At 35.3% G+C, this 20,154-nt stretch overlaps 1 protein-coding gene across 2 annotated transcripts in view; it reads right to left on the bottom strand.

The window, feature by feature from the left end:
- Positions 1-20,154, bottom strand: part of CUL5 (cullin 5) — a 108,617-nt gene that overhangs the window by 8,321 nt on the left and 80,142 nt on the right. For both annotated transcript variants that reach the window (XM_008156075.3, XM_054725874.1), the window contains 11 exons: positions 17,039-17,132; positions 14,980-15,110; positions 14,623-14,730; positions 12,219-12,283; positions 10,012-10,144; positions 9,066-9,197; positions 7,880-8,003; positions 7,157-7,332; positions 6,440-6,601; positions 5,624-5,742; positions 3,674-3,797 (listed from right to left, as the gene is read on the bottom strand). In XM_008156075.3, coding sequence (XP_008154297.2) covers positions 3,674-3,797; positions 5,624-5,742; positions 6,440-6,601; positions 7,157-7,332; positions 7,880-8,003; positions 9,066-9,197; positions 10,012-10,144; positions 12,219-12,283; positions 14,623-14,730; positions 14,980-15,110; positions 17,039-17,132 — 1,368 coding nt within the window. The remainder of the gene's footprint in view (positions 1-3,673; positions 3,798-5,623; positions 5,743-6,439; positions 6,602-7,156; positions 7,333-7,879; positions 8,004-9,065; positions 9,198-10,011; positions 10,145-12,218; positions 12,284-14,622; positions 14,731-14,979; positions 15,111-17,038; positions 17,133-20,154) is intronic.

Below are 20,154 nucleotides of genomic sequence, written 5' to 3'. Positions count from 1 at the left end.
CCTAAGACCCCACCCCACACAATCTACAATTCCACCCAAGCTCCACGAAGTGGCTTTTGCATATAAATGGCATGCCCTATCGCAGCTTAACCTAACAAACTGCAGCTCTGGTCAGACAGCTCCAAAACCTCCAAACCCCAAGCAAAGAGGAGAAAACTGTAGTTCTTGCTGTAGCTCCTGCTGGGTGGCCTCAGACAATAGCTGACCTGCACCCCATTGGAGATCCAGAAGCTAGTGTATCTAGTGGTCAGTGTGAGATGACACCAGATTTCAACTACTCACATCCATAAGTGACACAGTCAAGAGGCAGACTCAGTGAGCACCAAAGCCCCACTGAAACAAGTCCTGCCCCATAAGTGTGTCTCCAGCACAGCAGTTCTTCCATTATAGACACAGCGGGTCCTCACAGCCAATTGGCATGGAGGTCAATTCCTCCCAGTGACACCAACAACAATCAAGACTTAACTACAACAAGGCTGTACACACAGACCACAAAGGGGTGCACCAAGAGTGTCCACCTCAGGCAACTGGGAGGCCGACCCATTGGGCCATATAGGACACCTAGCACACAAAGCCAACCTACCAACTCAGGGAAGCAGCGAAAATACGGAGCCAAAGAAACAGATCACAAACGAAAGAAAAGGAGGAAAGCAAACGACTGGATATAGAGTTCAAAACCACAGTTATAAGGTTTTTCAAGAATTTCCTAGAAAAGGCCGATAAATTTAGCGAGACCCTCGAGGATATGAAAAAGAACCAACTAGAAATTAAACATACACTGACTGAAATAAAAAATATTATACAGAGACCCAACAGCAGACTAGAGGAATGAAAGAATCAAGTCAAAGATTTGAAATATGAGGAAGCAAATAACACTCAACCGGGAAAGCAAAAAGAAAAAAGAATCCAAAAATATGAAGATAGTGTAAGGAGCCTCTGGGATAACTTCAAGCGTACCAACCTCAGAATTATGGGGGTGCCAGAAGAAGAGAGAGAGCAAGATACTGAAAACCTATTTGAAGAAATAATGACTGAAAACTTCCCCCACCTGGTGAAAGAAACAGACTTACAAGTCCAGGAAGCGCACAGAACCCCAAACAAAAGGAATCCAAAGAGGACCACACCAAGACACATCATAATTAAAATGCCAAGAGCAAAAGACAAAGAGAGAATATTAAAAGCAGCAAGAGAAAAACAGTTAATTACCTACAAGGGAGCACCCATACGATTGTCAGCTGATTTCTCAACAGAACTATGCAGGCCAGACGGGAGTGGCAAGAAATATTCAAAGTGATGAATAGCAAAAACCTACAACCAAGATTACTCTACCCAGCAAAGTTATCATTCAGAATTGAAGGTCAGATAAAGAGCTTCACAGATAAGAAAAAGCTAAAGGAGTTCATCACCACCAAACCAGTGTTATCTGAAATGCTGAAAGGTATTCTTTAAGAAGAGGAAGAAGAAGAAAAAGGTAAAGATAAAAATTATGAACAACAAATACATATCTATCAACAAGTGAATCTAAAAATCAAGTGAATTAAAAATCTGAGGAACAGAATAAACTGGTGAATATAATAGAATCAGGGGTATAGAATGGGAGTGGATCGATAATTCTCAGGGGGAAAGGGGTGTCTGTGTGGGGGGTATGGGAAGAGACTGGACAAAAATCGTACACCTATGGATGAGGACAGTGGGGGGGGGAGGTAAGGGCAGAGGGTGGGGTGAGAACTGGGTGGAGGGGGGCTATGGGGGGAAAAAGAAACAACTGTAATAATCTGAACAATAAAGATTTATTAAATTTAAAAAATATATGTTTTATTGATTTCAGAGAGAGGAAGGGAGAGTGAGACAAAGACAGAAACATCAGTGACTGAGAAACATTGATCTGCTGCCTCCCACACACCCCTCATTGGGATTGAGCCCACAACCTGGGCATGTGCCCCAACTGGGAATCGAAATGAGACCTCCTGGTTTATGGAATGATGCTCATCCAACTGAGTTACACCAACTGGTCAAAATGTTCTGTATTTTAATTGAGATGATGGTCATACAGGTATATACACTGAGTGGCCATATTATTATGATCTCTGAACGCATAATAATCTGGCCACTCAGTGTATATCCTATATAATAAAAGGCTAATATGCAAATTGTCCCCTCGACCAAGAGTTCGACCAGCAGGTAGGCCGGCCAACCGCCATGTCCCCTCCCCCCTGGCCAGGCTGGTCGGACCCCACCCATGCACGAATTCATGCACCGGGCCTCTAATACATACACACATACACACACACACACACACACACACACACATATACATACACACACACACACTCAGTGGCCAGATTATTATGCGTTCAGAGATCATAATAATCTGGCCACTCAGTGTACATTTATGAAAACTCAATGAAAACTATACTTTGAGAGGTACATTCTATTATAGGTAAATTACACTTCACTAAAAATTTTTAGTAACAAAAAGAGCATGATCTCTTTATTCACATTTTCTTTTCAATCTCAGTAAAAGTTCACTCTCTTCATATAAGATACTAAACACTACTTTTTAAAGAAATGCCTATGAATTTTATGATTTCTTCTTTACTTTACCTCATGTTTTAAAATGTTTATTGATAAATAGAAATGCAATTTTTATTTATACATCTTTACTCCTTTATCATATTATATGATCTCTAAGTAACAAAAAATTTAAACTTCATCACACCTCAGAGGGAAGGTAGGGGTGGGTGGGGGTAAGGGGGAGAGATCAACCAAAGGACTTGTATGAATGCATATAAGCCTAACCAGTGGACACAGACACCAGAGAGGTGAGGGCATGAGTGGGGGGGGGGGGGGGCAATGGGGGATAAAGACACATATGTAATAACTCAATCAATAAAGAAAAAAAATTTAACCTTTTCTCATTGCATTGGCCAGTTGTTTCAAATAATACTAAGTAAAAATTGTAAAAGTGGCATAGTTGGTTTTACTAGATCTATTTCTAAAGTTATAATGGTTGCATATTAGCTTGTAATAGGTATTCTTTATTATGTTCAGAAGGTATCATAATCCTAGCTTTAAAATGTTTTTAAAAATGTTCCCTAATTTCATATTACAATGGAATTACAAGTCAAATAAAAATGTAAATATATCAATCCCAGAATTGTAATTTCTTGCTGAGATACATTTAATCAGGTGTGGTCAAATGAAGACAGAACCTAAAACCAAGGTTTGGCACAACCTACAGAATCTACCATACAGACATCTCTTTTTCTCCTTTTCTTTTTGTTAATCCTTACCTGAGGATATTTTTCTATTGCTTTTAGAAAGAGTGGAGGAGAGGGAAAGAGGGGGAGAGAGGGAAAAAGAAAGAAAGAGAAAGATAAAGAGAGGCAAACACTGGGGATCAAACCCGTAACCTAGGCACATGCCCTTGAATCGAATCCAAGACCCTTTGGTGCCCAGGCCAATGCTCTAACTACTGAGCAACACTGGCCAGGGCAGACGGACAACATCCCAATACAATTTTTAAATTCCAGTAAAATGAAAATTAGGTCTTTCTTACAAAAAGGTTGAATACCTACATGCTTTTAAATTTTAAAAAATGCTTGAAGAATTAAACAACATCAAAAGGCCAAAGTTTAAAAAATTTTAGACATTCTATCTTAATATTACAAACCTGGGTTCTTAGTATTCGTAGTTGAACTATTCCTTCATTCTCTTCTTCTCTCATTCTTTCTGTAGTGAGCTGCAAGCGTCCAATCAAGTTGATTTTACCCCTTTTCTGAACTTTTGCATTTTTTCTATAAAGAAACATTGAATCAAATTATTTTACAGTGAGAGGCCTTGTAAACATCATATAGCAACAAGGTCTGAGAGAAAAGAGTTAGAAATATTTTAAAAATTAATATCTAGAATTGTTTAAAGGACAAGTAACAAATAACCAACATACATAGTTTTATCTAAAATAAACCCTATGATTTCACTCAAACACAATAAAGACTCTGTTAACACTCCCTGTAATAACAAAGTTAATATAATTTACATTGCCATGAATGCGATTAGATATTTGAAGATATATATGTTATAATTCAGCATATATATGTATACTAGAGGCCTGTTGCACGAAGATTCATGCAATAGGCCTTCCTTCCCCTGGCTGCCGGCACCGGTTTTATTCCAGCACCTGGGACCCACACCTTCACTCCGGCCGCAATGGAGAAGCCAAGCCTCTTCAGTCTTCAGTTGTTGCTCCGCACCTGCATATGCAAATTAACTCGCCATCTTTGTTGGGTTAATTTGCATACCCACTCCTGATTAGCTGGTGGGTGTCATGGAGGTACGGTCAATTTGCATATTTCTCTTTTATTAGTGTAGATATATTTTTTATTTCAGAGAGGAAGGGAGAGGGAGAGAGAGATAGAAACATCAATGATGAGAAAGAATCATTGATGGGCTGCCTCCTGCATGCCCCCTACTGGGGATCAAGTCCGCAATCCAGGCATGTGCCCTGACCAGGAATCGAACTGTGACTTCCTGGTTCATAGGTCCATGCTCAACTACTGAGCCATGCCGGCCAGGCCACATTATCTTCTAACTGGAACTTTTGAAAAACTTTTATTTATTGACTGATTTCAGGAAGAGAGGAAGGGAGAGAGAGGGAAAGGGGATAGGTAGGGAAGGAGGTAAGGAGAGAAAGAGAAGGAGGGGGGGTAGGGGGAGAGAGAGAGAGGAGAGAGAGAGAGAGAGGGAGAGAGAGAGAGAGAGAGAGAGAGAGAGAGAGAGAGAGAGAGAGAGATAGATTTGTTGTTCCACTTATTTATGCATGCATTTATTGGTTGATTCTTGTATGTGTCCTGACTGGGGATCGAACCTGCAACATTGACATATTGGGACGGTGCTCTAACCAACTGAACTACCCAGCCAGAGCCTAACTGAATCTTAAGGAAAAAAAAAAAAAATGCTTTGTGTGCATAAAGCTGCTTTAAAATGCAAAAGGACGATTTACTTTAAAGTTGAAAAGCAATACAGTATAAAGTCAGACACAAAAATGTATCCATGAAAAATATGTAAAGAAATAAACATCTCAATGGACAGAGACAGTAGGGGGAGTGAGAACATGTGCTGGGGGGTGGGAGTGGCTGGGGAAAGATCAGTGGGGGAAAAAGGAGACATATGTAATACTTTAAACAATAAAGAATTTAAATTTTAAAAGAAGAAATAAACATCTCTAGTTCATTCATGTTTAATAAACAACTCACTGGCATATTCTAGAGCAGAAGTTTTTTCAACCAGTGTGCCACAATAATTTTTAAAGCATACAATACTATACCGGACTATTTAGTCAGGGGCACTGACCTCTTTTCCTGTAGATTGCCAAGTAAAAAATGACAACAACACAACAATAGCCATCTGATGTGAATAAATCAAAACTATACTTTTTTTGTGTCAGATTGGCAAAAATATATTTTTTGGTATGCTGCAAAATTTTAGTAATTAGTTTACATGTGCCATGAGATGAAAAAGGTTGAAAATCGCTGCTCTAGAATGATGGAGTATACAGGTGTGTTTTAAATATCAAAATTCAAACAAGGTATTTTTGTTTTAGATCAACCAACATAAACCTTACATTAAACTGAATTCCTGGTTCACTGAGAAGAGGGTACCTTCGGTAAAGTCTTTGGGTGAGTTGACTTGAGGTTCGTACAATAAAACTTGCCGTTTGAGCTTTGGGAAAGCTACTAAAGACTATGAAGGATAGAGAGAAAACAATTAGCACCTATGAACAGTATTAAATACTACGATCAATTCTCCACCATGCCCAATAGAGGTGAGAAAAGATTATATAATTCCACCTTTTATTTGGTACCTCCGTGAATATAATGTAAATGTATAATGAGAACAGAGAGAATGAGGAGAAACGAGTAGGTTATGAGGAAGCAATACATGTTCCCTTTAAAATACATCAAGAAACTAGAGGGACTGGTCATTCATGACCCAAACACCACTTGCCAGTTATATACCAGCTTTCTCTCTAGGTAATAATTTATTTTGGAACTTTTAAGATGTCTATGGAGTAGGGATAAAATGTAGTTCAGTAGGAGGCTAATGAGTACATTTTATAAGGCCACAGAAAAACCAAAGTTGTCTAATTCTTAGATTTTTGGTCATAGATCTTTAAACACATTCTCATAATGAAATCTTTGGTCACACTCCTCACAGGTACTATTTAACTACCAACTCAATCGTTCTCTCCTTTTTCTACCTTTCTCCATTATAGTAACTTGTTTATTTTTAATTTCTTTTTTTCTATAAATGCCTCATTAAAATGTATTTTTCTTGGTTAAAATTCATTTAAAATTGTTAGAATTCATAAATTTATTACAAGCAATCAACACATTTTCTGCTATGTGACAGGATAAAATTTTAAAAATAAAAAACAAACCCATAAAGTCCTTCTAAGCTCAGCATCAGGGAGTTCAGTTGCGAGTTTTAGATTTTCAAAGCTGATTTTCTCTCTGGGTCTTTGGTTCCATGCAAACAACACAGCCAGCTGAAACGTTGTTACCTCCAAATCATATTGACCTACTTCATTCTTAAATGTTATCTATAACATAACAGATAATACATTTATTTAAAACTAAGACTCTCTTCATAATGATTACCATCTATCTACTATAGTATCTCTTACGTGAGATTATATATGGAAAACAATGGTAGCTGCCTTCCAATATCCATTCTTTCCTTTCTTACATGGCATTAAGATTTTTAACAGACCTCAATGACTGCCCAGAATAAAGGCTTATCTCCCAACTTTCCATGGAACAAAATGCAGCTATATGACTGAGTTCTGGCCTATGAGATACAAGTGGAAATGATGGGGGAAACTTCTAGAAGTTGCCCTTAAATGAACATATACCCTCATCTTTCTGTTGTGCTGAAAGACGTAGTAAGGATCATACTGAATTCTGCGGACAAAGGCAGTATCTTAAGGAAGGGATATAATTAGAAGCCTATGTCCCTAACAAGTTCATGGAGGAGATCTATTACTCCTGCTCAGACTTTTATATGTGAGAAGCACACCTATCATGTTTAAGCAACTCTTATTTGGAGTCCTGCCACTTTGAGTCAAACCAATATCTTAACTAACACATCTACTTACAATTCCATTTGACATGAGATGATGCCAATGTAATTTTCTACCACTATGATTTTTTTTATAGAATTCTTCTACTTCAGGTATCAAATCCTCCAGTTCAGTAGGAAGTGAGACAAAGACTTTCTCAGAGCTTCTTGACCAAGCACCAGCATTCAAAATTTTTATATTAACTGAATCAGCTAGAGGCAAAAATATCAGAAAAATATAAAGTAAATCTTGGCAATTGATAAAATTCAAAATAAATAAGCATGTACATACATACAGGGTATGCTTTGGTGAAAATAAACAGGATTAAAGATTTTAAAAGTGTATTCTTGTTGACCCGCCCAGATGGCTCAGTAATTGACCAATCACCCACGAACCAGGAGGTCACAGTTTGAATCCTGGTCAGGGCACATGCTTGGGTTGTGGGCTTGATCCCCAGTAGGGGCTGTGCAGAAGGCAGCCAACTGATGATTCTCTCTTATCATTGATGTTTCTATCTCTCCTTCCCTCTCCCTTCCACTCTGAGAGCAATAAAAACATATATATATTTTTAAAAGTGTACTATTGTTTCTAAAATAAGGATTAGCAAATATAAACTCTGTTTTGCAAGATGTCTTAAAGGAATGTGATCTTTGCAACATCTTTGTATCTATTACTGCCAATGTTTATTGGAAAACAAAGATATTCCTTGTTAAAAAAAGTTAAAAAATGTGTATCATATACAAAATTATAAAATACTACCTGGTAAAGCCAATTTATTATTTTTGTGCATTTCCTTAAAAGCTTGGTTCAAATCTTCAGATACTTTTATGTCCTGAAACATTCTAGCAAGTTTGTTTACATAGTCTGCTGGCATACCAACTTCCTATGAAAATCAAAGACAGAAGTATTAAATAATATCCTTCCTCTCATTATTACAATGTTTATAGTCTAATACCTACTAAATGTAATTCTTACAAAGTAAATAAGATAGTACAGGCAATCCTGGCTTTCTTTGCACAATTCCAATACGCATGAATTTCAGTTACTCAATATAATAAATAACTCCAGGACACCAACAACACAGTTCAACTTTCAGTTACCACTATGTGTTAAATATGAGTAATGCACATTTACTCATAACTGAAGTTTTTTCACAAAAAAATAAAACACTGAAAGTTTATTTTAAATCACAGTGCACTAAATACTGATTTTGCTAATTTTTCATTTTTCCTACATATTAGACAGTAAGAGCTTTTAATGTATTGGCAAAAATTTCTTAAATCAGTCACAAAATATTTTTTCCACTGACAATATTAAGATCACTTTGCATAGTCTCAGTTTGCACAGTAATTTTTATTATCTCACACTACAAAGCAGGTTTACCTATAAATCTGCAATCTGAAATATATATATAAATGAAAGACATAAAATATTTATGTATAATAAAGATAATTATTATATATAAATTTATTGTTATATATCAATATAACACAGTATATAATGCCATATATATAAATGAAAAACACATTTTAATGTAACTCAAATTCCATTAAAATGAACTGGGAGGAACAGACAAAATATTTTGATAGGGGAATTTAGTCACAATCAGTAATGATTACCCTAAATAAGCCATTATCTTTTACCTATTGGTTCTTTTTGATATATAGAAGTATTTAGTATGGAAAACACCTTAAAAATGAAATTATCTGTTCTGTGGCCTATTTAATAAGGTCAGTTCAAATGATTAAAGGTGCTTCACTAAAATTCTTTATTAAAAAATAAAATTATTAGATATCACATTATATTATCTAATTGATGCTATATGCTTATAAAATATTCCCTATTTCTTCAACACTAAAGATATCACAAAAATGTGTTACTTAACCCCACATATGAACCATCTGTTATATTAAGAAAACCAAATATTTTTTAAAAGTTCACTTACTCTTAGCCACTCGACCATATTCTCTTCAATTTCACTATCAGCAGAGATGTCCAATATAAGACGTCGTGTCAAATGAGCTTTGTGATATCTCATAAAAACGTCTTTGTTTTGTACATATTTGAGTACCAAGAGCTGTACAGAAAACAAGGTTACTGTCAATTCATATATACATCTCTCTCATTCAGAACTTCCTATATCTCCCAATTGTCAAATTCAGAAATTCATATAAGCATATACAGAGAGAGGGGCCTACTAAATTGCCCATCTCTGATACATTACCTCACAAGTTAGCAAATTTGAGACAATAACCAAATAACCTTTTAATTCCTACAAACATCAATTTTTCAAATTTTACATATATGTAATAAAACTTTACATAAAAAGCAATAATTCTTCCCAATTTTCTCTTTTGCATATCTTCTTCACTTGTTTCTGACACTAATCTTCTCCTTAGGCCTTTTTGTCTATTGTTACTTCTTATTTTCCTGGGCTTATATTACATGACACTAACAACCAGAAAAAAAAAATGAAAACAATAAATTGCTTATTTAACTCGCTCATCCCTAGTTACCTATTTTGGACTCACACACACAAAAAAAGAGGTGAAAAACTCCGTCTCAACAATCATTCTATCACCATCAGCACCATTCCCTTCTCCCCCCCCCCCACTTTTTGACCTTTAATAGGTGCTAAAATTTAATTGCCTAAAAATAATCAATAAAGAGAAGAATTAAATGTTATTTCCCTTTCTGGAAGTTATAGAATAAAAGTTTGCAGGAAGAAAAAACACTGCCCTGTAAAGATCCTGCACTATAAAATTTCATATTAGTTTCTTATAAATATACATTTTTTAAAAATTGATGCTATCACAGAAAGTCTTATAAGTAAACTACAAATTCAAAAAGTCCAGTCATTAAAAACTTTGAAATTAAAAAAAATTATGTACCACTTCTTTAAGTTTTGCTTCAATTTCTTCAGAAGTTAGTTTTTTGCTTAATGGTGTTTTTCTTAGCAACATGTCACAGTAATTGGCAAGCAGCTCAGGGCATTTTGATTCAGGCTGAGTTTTTAATCCTACCCTAAAAAAGAAATTAAAACCAATTAATAGAAAAATAATTGATATCTGCAAATATTTTTTCTGAAGCCAATTTTTCACAAATTTCTTATGTTGTATTAATTCAGTGATCAGGATTGGGACTTGGGTGAGCAAGAAGACACCTGGGTGCACAATTTAAGGAGGCACACTCTTAGGTTCTTGGAGAGCTAGACCTACTAGACCTTAAAATTTTATACCCCAGGTGCCTCTGTGCCTCATTCTAGTAGTGACCTTGCCAACTATATATATATATATACACACACACACACACATATATAATTGGTTTTATTTTTTTGTTAATCCTCATTTGAGGATATTTTTCCATTGATTTTTAGGGAGAGTGGAAGAGAGAGGGAAAGATAGAAACATCGATGTGAGAGAAATACAGATTGGTTGCCTCCTGCACGAGCCCTGACCGGGCCGAGGAGGATCCTGCAACCAATGTCCTTGATCGGAATCGAACACAGGACCCTTTGGTCCGCAGACTGATGTTCTATCCACTGAGCCAAATTGGCTAGGACTATTATTATTTTTTAAATATATTTTTATTGGGGGGGGGGGGAGGGGCAATGGGTGGGAGGTAAGGACACATATGTAATACCTTAATCAATAAAAAAATTTTAAAAATAACATATGTTTCTATTGATTTTTAGAGAGAGAGGAAGGGAAAAGGATATAGAAACATTGATGAGAAACATTATCAATTGGCTGCATGCCCCCTACTGAGGATCAAGCCTGCAACCCAGTCATGTGCCCTGACTGGGAATAAAACCTGTGACCTCTTGGTTCCTGGGTCAATGCTCAACTACTGAACTACACCGGCTGGGTGCTAATGATCTTCAAAAGATTTTATTTATATACTTGCTAAAATACTTTTGAATTAAAATTATTTTTAAATAAATTTATTGGAATGACACTGGATAACAAAATTATGCTTCCAATGTACAATTCTGTAATACATTATCTGTGTATTGCATTGTGTAAATCCATGCATATCTACAAGTTAACATTTAAAACTTTTCATTACTAATATGTTAACATAAAACTGTTCCTTCACTCTCTGAAATGTTTCTTTCCAATGTAACCTAAATTCCAAAGTGATATGGTTGGTAGCTACTATCATCCATTTAAAAACACTGCAAACCCAAAACTGAAGATCATAGGTTTGACACATACAAGTTTCAGGTTTGATCCTAGGTCAGGGCATGTACGGAGGCAACCGATCAATATATCTCTCTCATATCCATGTTTCTTGCTCTTTCTCAAATAAAATTAAAAATAATAATAAAATGTTTTAGCATTAAGTGTGAAATTTGTTTAAAATAGCAATTCTCAGCTAGAAATTACATCAAAACATATTTCCAATTGACCTTTAGTGCTACTTAGCACTACTCTGAAGTTACTATAACTAGCTCAGATTTATTACTATTTCATTACATTCCGACTTTCTGATTTTTCTACAATAGTATTTAGCACAAGTAAATTCATCCTATAAATGACAGATCAATTTTAAAAAATGGTAAACAAAAATTCACATTAAAATTGATTTCCACTTTTAGGAAGCTGAGTCATAGTCTATGCTTTTATAGGTAATAAAATAACTTTAATGACTAATGAGGATGGAAAAACAATCAAGTAGAGATTCTAAAAGAAAAAGAAGAAAACATTTCCCAGGTGGGTACTTGAAATATCTATGGGGAGAGGAGGACATTTTGTAAACTATTTGACTGTCTAACCACTATGCTGTACATCTGAAATGAATACAAAATAATACTGAATGTAAACGATAATTGAAAAATAAAATTAAAAACATTTTTTCTACTTAAAAAATAAGATTAACATTTTTTGGTCATAAAAGAAGATAACTTAATACACAATTAAAAATTGAGGCAGAGTTTTTAATAATCAAATGTTGCAAAAATCACAAAGTAAAAAAAATGATACAAAAAACAAACCTATTAAGATTAGAAAAATAGGGCACTTTGCATATTCAATAACATATATAACACTTCAAAAAATTTATGAAATTTAAACATGTAATTTAAAAAAAAACTTACCCTTTCTGCTTCAAAGGTAATTCAAGTTTAAATATGGTAGCATCATTAACAACTGCTTTATATGCCTGCAAAAAATTTAAAATGAAATTTCAAGATTCTTTTTGATATTTAAAATATAGTTAGATAAGTAGTTACAATTCCAAAAATACATAAAAATATAAATTAGTTTTATTTTTAATGGTGTATCTGATCTGATACAAGTTTTTAAACGACTTCAGCATTCTCTTTGTTATTTTATGATTATCATTATCTTCAAGTTCCTGGGGTTTTAATTCTGCCTGACAACCATACCATTTTCTCCTGTCCACAAATTATCCCGGAAAACATTTTCATATTATCTCTTTTCTCATCAAACCTCCAGTATTTCCTCCTCCATATACACTATTGGCTGACAATGTAGCTTCCTATTTCACTGAGAAAACTAATAATCAGAATCCCCTCCCATTTCTCTTGCATCACCAACTTTTTCCTTCTCCATTTTTTCTGTACCTTCAGCATACAAACAAATTATTATTTTTTAAATCTTAAACATTCTCTGTTAGCTCTGTCCACCTTCAGCTATTGTCCCATTTCTCTCTTTTAAGCTAACCTCCTGGAGGAACTAACTCCCTTTCTACAATTTCTCTACTGCCATTCTTATTGGAAACCATTCCAAGCACGCTTTCACACCACTACTCCACCCAATCCTTCGGTCAGAGTCACTCACTGCCTCCCTGTTGCTGAAGATAATGGTTAATCCCCATCTTACTGGACCTGTCAGGAGCATTTTAAAACCGCACATCATGCCCTCTTCATGAAAGTGCTTTTTCCACTTGTTTACTAGCACACCACGCTCTCCTGGTCATTCCACCCATTCTCCTTTCATAAGGAAAGATGGTTCCTCATCTTTCTGATAACTAAATTTAGAACGCACCAGGCCAGTTGTTGGTTCTTTTTTGTCCTGACGCATTACGTTGGTGATCATAATAGTGTCAGTGCTTTACTATCACCTATATGCTGAAGCTCCCAAATTTATTTTTTTCAGGCCCACTCCCTCCCTTAAACTCCAGACTTGACATTGCTACATGGATGTTTAATAAACATTTCAAAGTTAACTTGTCTAGAACTGAATTCCTAATCTCTCTGCAACCGTCTCTCCCTAACATACTTCTTCTAGTCTTTCTCATCTCAGCAAGCATATGCTTCTAATTGATCAGAACAAAAATCCGAGTGGCATCCTGGAATGGTCTCTTTCTGTCACACTCCACATCTGATTCATTACCAAATCCTGTATAGTCTATTTTCACTATGTAATCAGAATTCAACCACTTTTGACTACCTGTACCCACTATTGTTCTGGGCCATGCTTCTACCATAATTTAATTGAATTACTTAAATAGGTTCTTAACTGATATTTTTGCTTCTCTTGCCCCCCTTCAGTCTATTCAGCAGCCAGGAGATCCTGTTAAAATGTAAGTCAGCCCTAACCGGTTTGGCTCAGTGGATAGAGCGTTGGCCTGCGGACTGAAGGGTCCCAGGTTCCATTCCAGTCAAGGACATGTACCTTGGTTGCGGGCATATCCCCAGTAGGGGGTGTGCAGAAGGCAGCTGATCAATGTTTTCTCTCATTGATGTTTCTAACTCTCTATCCCTCTCCCTTCTTCTCTGTAAAAAATCAATAAAGTATATATTTTTAAAAAGTGGAAATTTTATTTTAAAAAAAATGTAAGTCAGGTCCTGTCATTCTGTTCAAAAGCTTTCAATGACTTTCCAAACCCTACTCAGAGAGTAAAAGCCATGGTCCACAGAGTCTTACATGCCCTGAATTCTTGTTACCTCTTTGACTTTATTTTCTACTATTCTCTCCCTCATTCAATCCACTCTGGCCAAACTGATGTCTTTCTTCTCTGCTCCTGGAACTGATTGTATATTCCTGCTTAGAGCCTTTGCTCCGGCTTGAACACTCTTCCCTCAGACAGACACTGACTCATTCTAATTAGCCTCAATCCTGATTCAAATGTCACCTCAAAGAAGCCTTTGCAGGCCATTTAATTTAATATTTCAATAATACTAAAAAACAGAAAAAACATTCTTGGAAAAATGAGGAAGAGCAAGTTTCTGGCTAAATTCTAATTCACAAGTATACCCAATGCTTACAAAAACGTACAACAAACCAAATATAATAAATATAGTTGCCCTCACTGATGAAAAATCAGAGTTCCTACGTTTTTAATTTCTTATTAAAATAAACTATGACATGTAATATGCAAACTAAGTATAAAATGCATATCCTTTCAGTTTTCCATAAACAGAATTATACGATATTATTTTCTGTACTTTGCTTTAAATCAGTAAACAATGTATCTTTCCAAATCTAAATAAAGAACAAATAATGACAATAGTGTTAATATACAGGAATATATACCTTATCTCTTGCAGTGAGAAATCGGGGATCATCTTGAAAAGCTTCTTTGACGAGTTTACTAAATCTATTAAATAGTGTAAGTAACTGCTCAACATATTTCTCAGAGTCCTAAAAATAAAACGTTTTATAGTCAACCGAGTTTTTAAAAAGAATACAAAAAAGTGAGAAAATATAAACATAATTTTAATAAAACAGGGTAGTCTTAAAATTTGGGAAATTTTCTAAAAACAAATTTCTTTAAAATAAAATGGGTTCCAACATCACTGATTCCCAATCAATTACTGTTTTAAATACCCAAATCTCCATTTAAAAAATAAACTTGATATACATCAGTCACTGCCACTGAGTAAAACTTACAGTAGTAATAGTTTCAGCAGCTGCTACCATATCTGCAAGGCCAGCACTAATGATATGTTCCTCCAAGTCTTTCAACATTGGCTCTATCCCATTAGGAACTTTGTCCATCAATGAAAACATTAAATGTAATTCTGAAAGGACAGAACGCACACATGTAATCACTGCAACCATCAGAATAAGTTTTCTCTTTGATTGTATGATGGGTGTAGAACGCCTATGACAGTAAGAGTTTGGAGAAATATTAGTGTGAAGTTGATAATACTTTGTGGGTACAATTAATTCAGGAGTTGTTACAGTGAAGTACTATAAATTCCTGATACACCTTGTCAGTCTGACAAAAAGTAATTAAAAAAAAACTAATGAAAAATGATCACATACTGTAAAACACTAAAACCCCACTCTTTTAAAAAGTGGGTCATTTAACTGTCGATACAGGGAATATTTTATTCTAAGAAGTACAACAGTTTATACAGAACAGTAGCACATTTTATGAAGTACTAGTAAATATAATATTAAATACACTACCATATCACTAAAGGGTAAAAAAAATCATCTCATCAGATTGTTCAGAGTAATGATTATAAAATAAAAGTTTAATTAGTGATAATATAAAGCTGTATTCATAAAGAATTTTTCAGTGTTCAAAAGCATTTTCTCATGTTATACCATTTAATTGACCTTCACAAAAATCTTCACAGAACTGGTTACTACTAAATAAATCCTTTTGGAGGGAGTCCAAAATGGATCAGATATAACTCTACTTAGTCTGGCATACAGAAATTTGACATTTAAGCCATCGAGCAGCTTGCTTTTATTACTTCTATAAAGTGTATGAACTTAAGTGAATTGAAAGACATACTTTAATGCAACTAGAGATTAAATGGGGCCTTGCAATTATACATACTAAAATTTGGAGAAGAATACATCAAAATGTCAAAAGTGGTTCTCTGGGTAGTAGGGAATATGGATCATTTATACTGTATTCTTTTTGGTTGTAATGTACTTGCCACTCAAATACATCTTTATTAAGAAAACACTTAAGTAATTAAAAAAAAAATTCTGAAATTTTAAACTGTAAAATTTTTTGGGAGAGGGAAGAATATTAATTAACATGGAGTGTTTTATTACTTTCTAAAAATATTTGCTGCAAGGTTCCACACAAAATTCAGATACCTAGTTCTATCCTATACCATATGTTTACCATTTAAATTACCCTTTAAAAACAGAGCCCTGCCCTGACTTGTTTGGCTCAGTGGTTAGACTGCTGGCCCTGGGACTATAGGGCTGCAGGTTTGATTCCTAGCTAAAGGCACGTACCTTGGTTGCAGGATCATCCAAGGTCCCTGTCGGGGCACATGTGAGAGGCAACCAATCAATGTGTCCCTCTTATATCGATGTTTCTCTTTCTCTCTCCCTGCTCTTCCTCCCTTCCACTCTCTCTAAAAAAAAAATCAATGGGAAAAATATCCTCGGGTGAGGATTAAAACACACAAACACACACACAGAGTCATATTTCGAAGAATAAATTGAAATACACACATGTGCATTTGTGCATGTACTGATGACACCTAAGGGGGGGAAATGCTTAACATGTAAGAGTATAATCTTCTTCACAGTGCTTCTAACTGTGCTAAATATTTTATCACTAGTAGCCCTGCACATGAATCTGTGTGCCAGAGGCTCTCTGCAGCCCAGGGGCCCATCCATGGCTGGGTGCGGAACGCTTGCCTCATCGCCGCAGTGACGAAGCAAGCATTCTGCCAGGCCGCTCACGCTGCCTGCCCTTAGCAGCCGTCCCCCCGGGACTGGGGGACTCCGGCGGGGCTGAGAGGACTGGGTGCCACCATCTTGTGGCTATGGGCGCAGCCATATTTGTGACGGAGTGACAACTAATTTGCATATCACCCTTTTATTAGATAGGATTTTCTTTAAGCACAGTTTACTTCAATAAATATACCTATGTATAAAAGACTGATTTAATAGCAATTTATTAAAAGTGATCTGTCTCAAAGATATCCTCTTAAAAGATAATGAGAACTTTAAGTGATATTTTACCTACTTTCAGTTTCATTTCGCTTGATCATGCCTTGGCACTCTGCTAAGATAGTTTCTTTAAAGGATGTCACCAGGGCATTTACACAGCATTCCATGAGCTGAAATATATAAAAAATTGGTCAAGTCTATTATAAGCACAAATATATTCCACTTCATTTTGCTTTATAGCCCCATTAAACTATATTTTTCAACAGCAAAAAATTAAGTATACTAAAAGTAGATTTTACTTACCTTTATTACAGGAATGTTGAAGATGGATAATCTACACTAGTTTACCAGAGTATGCTTCCCTCTAAGGAAAAGACTATTGAACTTGGGTTCTCCCTGGAAATTTTAACAAAACTCCCCAAAGGAGGGATGGGAAACAATGACACACACACAAAACAAAATGAAAATAAAACTTTAATGAACTCTTCTGGAGAGTCTGTGTTGGAATTAGATTCTAAAATTCTAAAAGTACTCATACATTCATTCAATAAACCATCATTGGATGCCTACTATGTATGGGTACCAAAGAAATGTTTAGGAAACTAAGAAGAGTGAGATATAACCATTGCTTTGGCAAAACACACACACACACACACACACACACACACACACACACACACACACAAGCAATAAAAGGAACTACATACTTCTTTCATCCATAGATGAAATTTAAATTGGATCTTAAAAATAAGTAGCAGTGCTAAAAGGACTGAATATTTTATAGGAATAATAAGCTGAATGTTGCAGAGAAGAGACAGACAGTGGAAGAGAAAGCTAGAAAGGTAGGCTGGAGCCAGATCATGAATGAAAAATCTATGTTTTGGGATTTTAGTCTATAGGTAGGGAAAAAAGAATAGAAGGTTTTCAACAGAGGACACAGGTAATGAGCTTCTATTTTCCCCCAAGTCATTTTTAAAAGATCAGTCAAATGGCAGCAAGGTACATGGTACTGAGTGAGTAGCAGGGAGGCTGGCATATGAGGCTGTTGAAATATTTGAAGTAAGATGACCAGGGCTTAGTGTTCTATGTAACCCTCAGGAAAATTCACCCTATCCCATCCCTGCTCACTTGTATCATATAATTATTTACTCTTCTTGCAAGTATCAAATAAAATGAATGGATTGTGAGTACTAAAGCAAGATATACTAACGCTGATACACATCTTCTGAAAACAAATCATCTATCTGTATTAAGAAAGGAAATCATGTGTGCCTTAAAAGTTCTTTGTTAAAATTTCCTTCTGGAATTAACATAATGTTGATACTTACTGAAGTTGAATTTAGAATTTAGGTAATGGAGATTCATTACACTATTCTTTCTTCTTCTAAATATACTTTAAAATTTCCATAATAAAAAAGTCTTTTTCAGGTCCCTCTTTGAGAATTATGCTAACAACTTTAAAATCTATGTATGTTAATTTCTGTCCTAAGGAAAACAATACACATAAGAAGTGGTTGAGAATTTTCTGTCACACCAACTGCTAAGTAATCTCATTCTATAAGTAGAAAATGCACAACTAAACATTTCCACCATCAGTAGTAAAACCAGATTGAGAACAGGTAATTATATATAACTAATGAAGAAAAAAGAGAAAGTGCAGTTGAAATAAGCTCCAAGTCCAAGTCACTTCATGTGTTTTCTATTTCATTGAAAATTTACACTTGAACATAATCCAGTTCAGTACTAGTCCAAATTTTGCAGATTTCAAAGTTCTAGACCAGTGTTTTTCAAACTGTTTTGTAATCAGTTTTAATAGCTGTGACCAGCTTTTATTTATTATTATTTTAATCCTCACCTGAGGATATATTTTTATTGATTTTTTTTAAGAGGGAGAAGGGAGAAGAAGAAGGAGAGAGGGGGGAAGAGAGGAAGTCAGGGAGAGAGAGGGAGATAGAGAGAGAGAGAAACATCTTTAGTTGCCTCCTGGGTATGTGCCTTGACTAGAAGTTGAACCCTGAACCCTTTGGTGCACAGGATGATGCTCCAACCTGATGGGCCACACCAGACAGGGCACAGCTTTTTAAAAAAATTTAATAATACAGAACAAAACAAAAAAATCAGAATGTATTACAAATAATAACAAAATTATTTCATAAAACTTTTGTTTCAAATATTTGCAAATGAACATAATACAAAATATTAAATGTATTTCTTATTGTGGGTTATGGTGAGGATTAAGAAAAGAGGCAAAATTGGAAAATAATTGAAGTAAACTGAGCATAATTTGGTTAACTGCTTAAATGAAAGAACTTAGGGAAATAAAAGGTTGATGAAGCAGTTTCTAGTTTGAGAGGTTAAACAAATTATAATAATAGGTATGTTTTAATAAGCACTGACTCTGTACCAAGCATTTTGCTAAATGGTTTACATACATTATCTCATTTAACCCGCATGAAAACCTTATGAAGCAGGTATTTAACATATGGGGAAATAAGCTTAGAGAGGCTAAGTAACTTGCAAATGCTGTACAGTTACTTTATAAGGTCCTCAGCTGTAATATGAGATCAGGTACAGGACTCCACAGCCTACAATTTTTGTTCCTACATTAACAGAGCAAGTATATACTTAGTAATGACTATTTGCTCAGAACTGAGTTAAGTGTTATAAGGAATACAGAAGTATAAAACATGCTTTATATCCTCAATGATTTTTCAATCCAATTAAGAAATATAACTAATTACATATCTAAAAATGTGTGCATACTTCATATATAATAGAGGTATATCAAAAGTTCAACTTTATTAATAAAGCAAAGAAGTGAAAATATATCCATCATTATGACACTTTTGGTGCACGGGACAATGCTCCAATAAACTGAGCCACCCACCCAGCCAGGGCTACGATACTATGGTTTTAGAATAAAGAAATAAAAGAATGAAAAAAAAAGTATATATAAAAGCCTAATATTCAAATTGTCCCCTTGGGAGTTCAACCAGGAATTTGATCACTTGCTATGACATGCGCTGGCCACCAGGGGGCAGCGCGGAACCAAGGAAGGCCCCAATTGGCCCTGACTGCTGGCCAGGCCTAGGGACCCTACCTGTGCACAATTTTTTTGCACTGGGCCTCTAGTGATGTTTATAAAAGATTAGCCTGGACACCCAAAAGAAGAAATACAAATCCTATATAATA

The sequence above is a fragment of the Eptesicus fuscus genome, chromosome 13 (assembly GCF_027574615.1).
Source record: "Eptesicus fuscus isolate TK198812 chromosome 13, DD_ASM_mEF_20220401, whole genome shotgun sequence".
NCBI lineage: Eukaryota > Metazoa > Chordata > Mammalia > Chiroptera > Vespertilionidae > Eptesicus > Eptesicus fuscus.
Note: the sequence above shows the minus strand (reverse complement) of the source record. Positions and strands in the feature narration are given on the sequence as shown.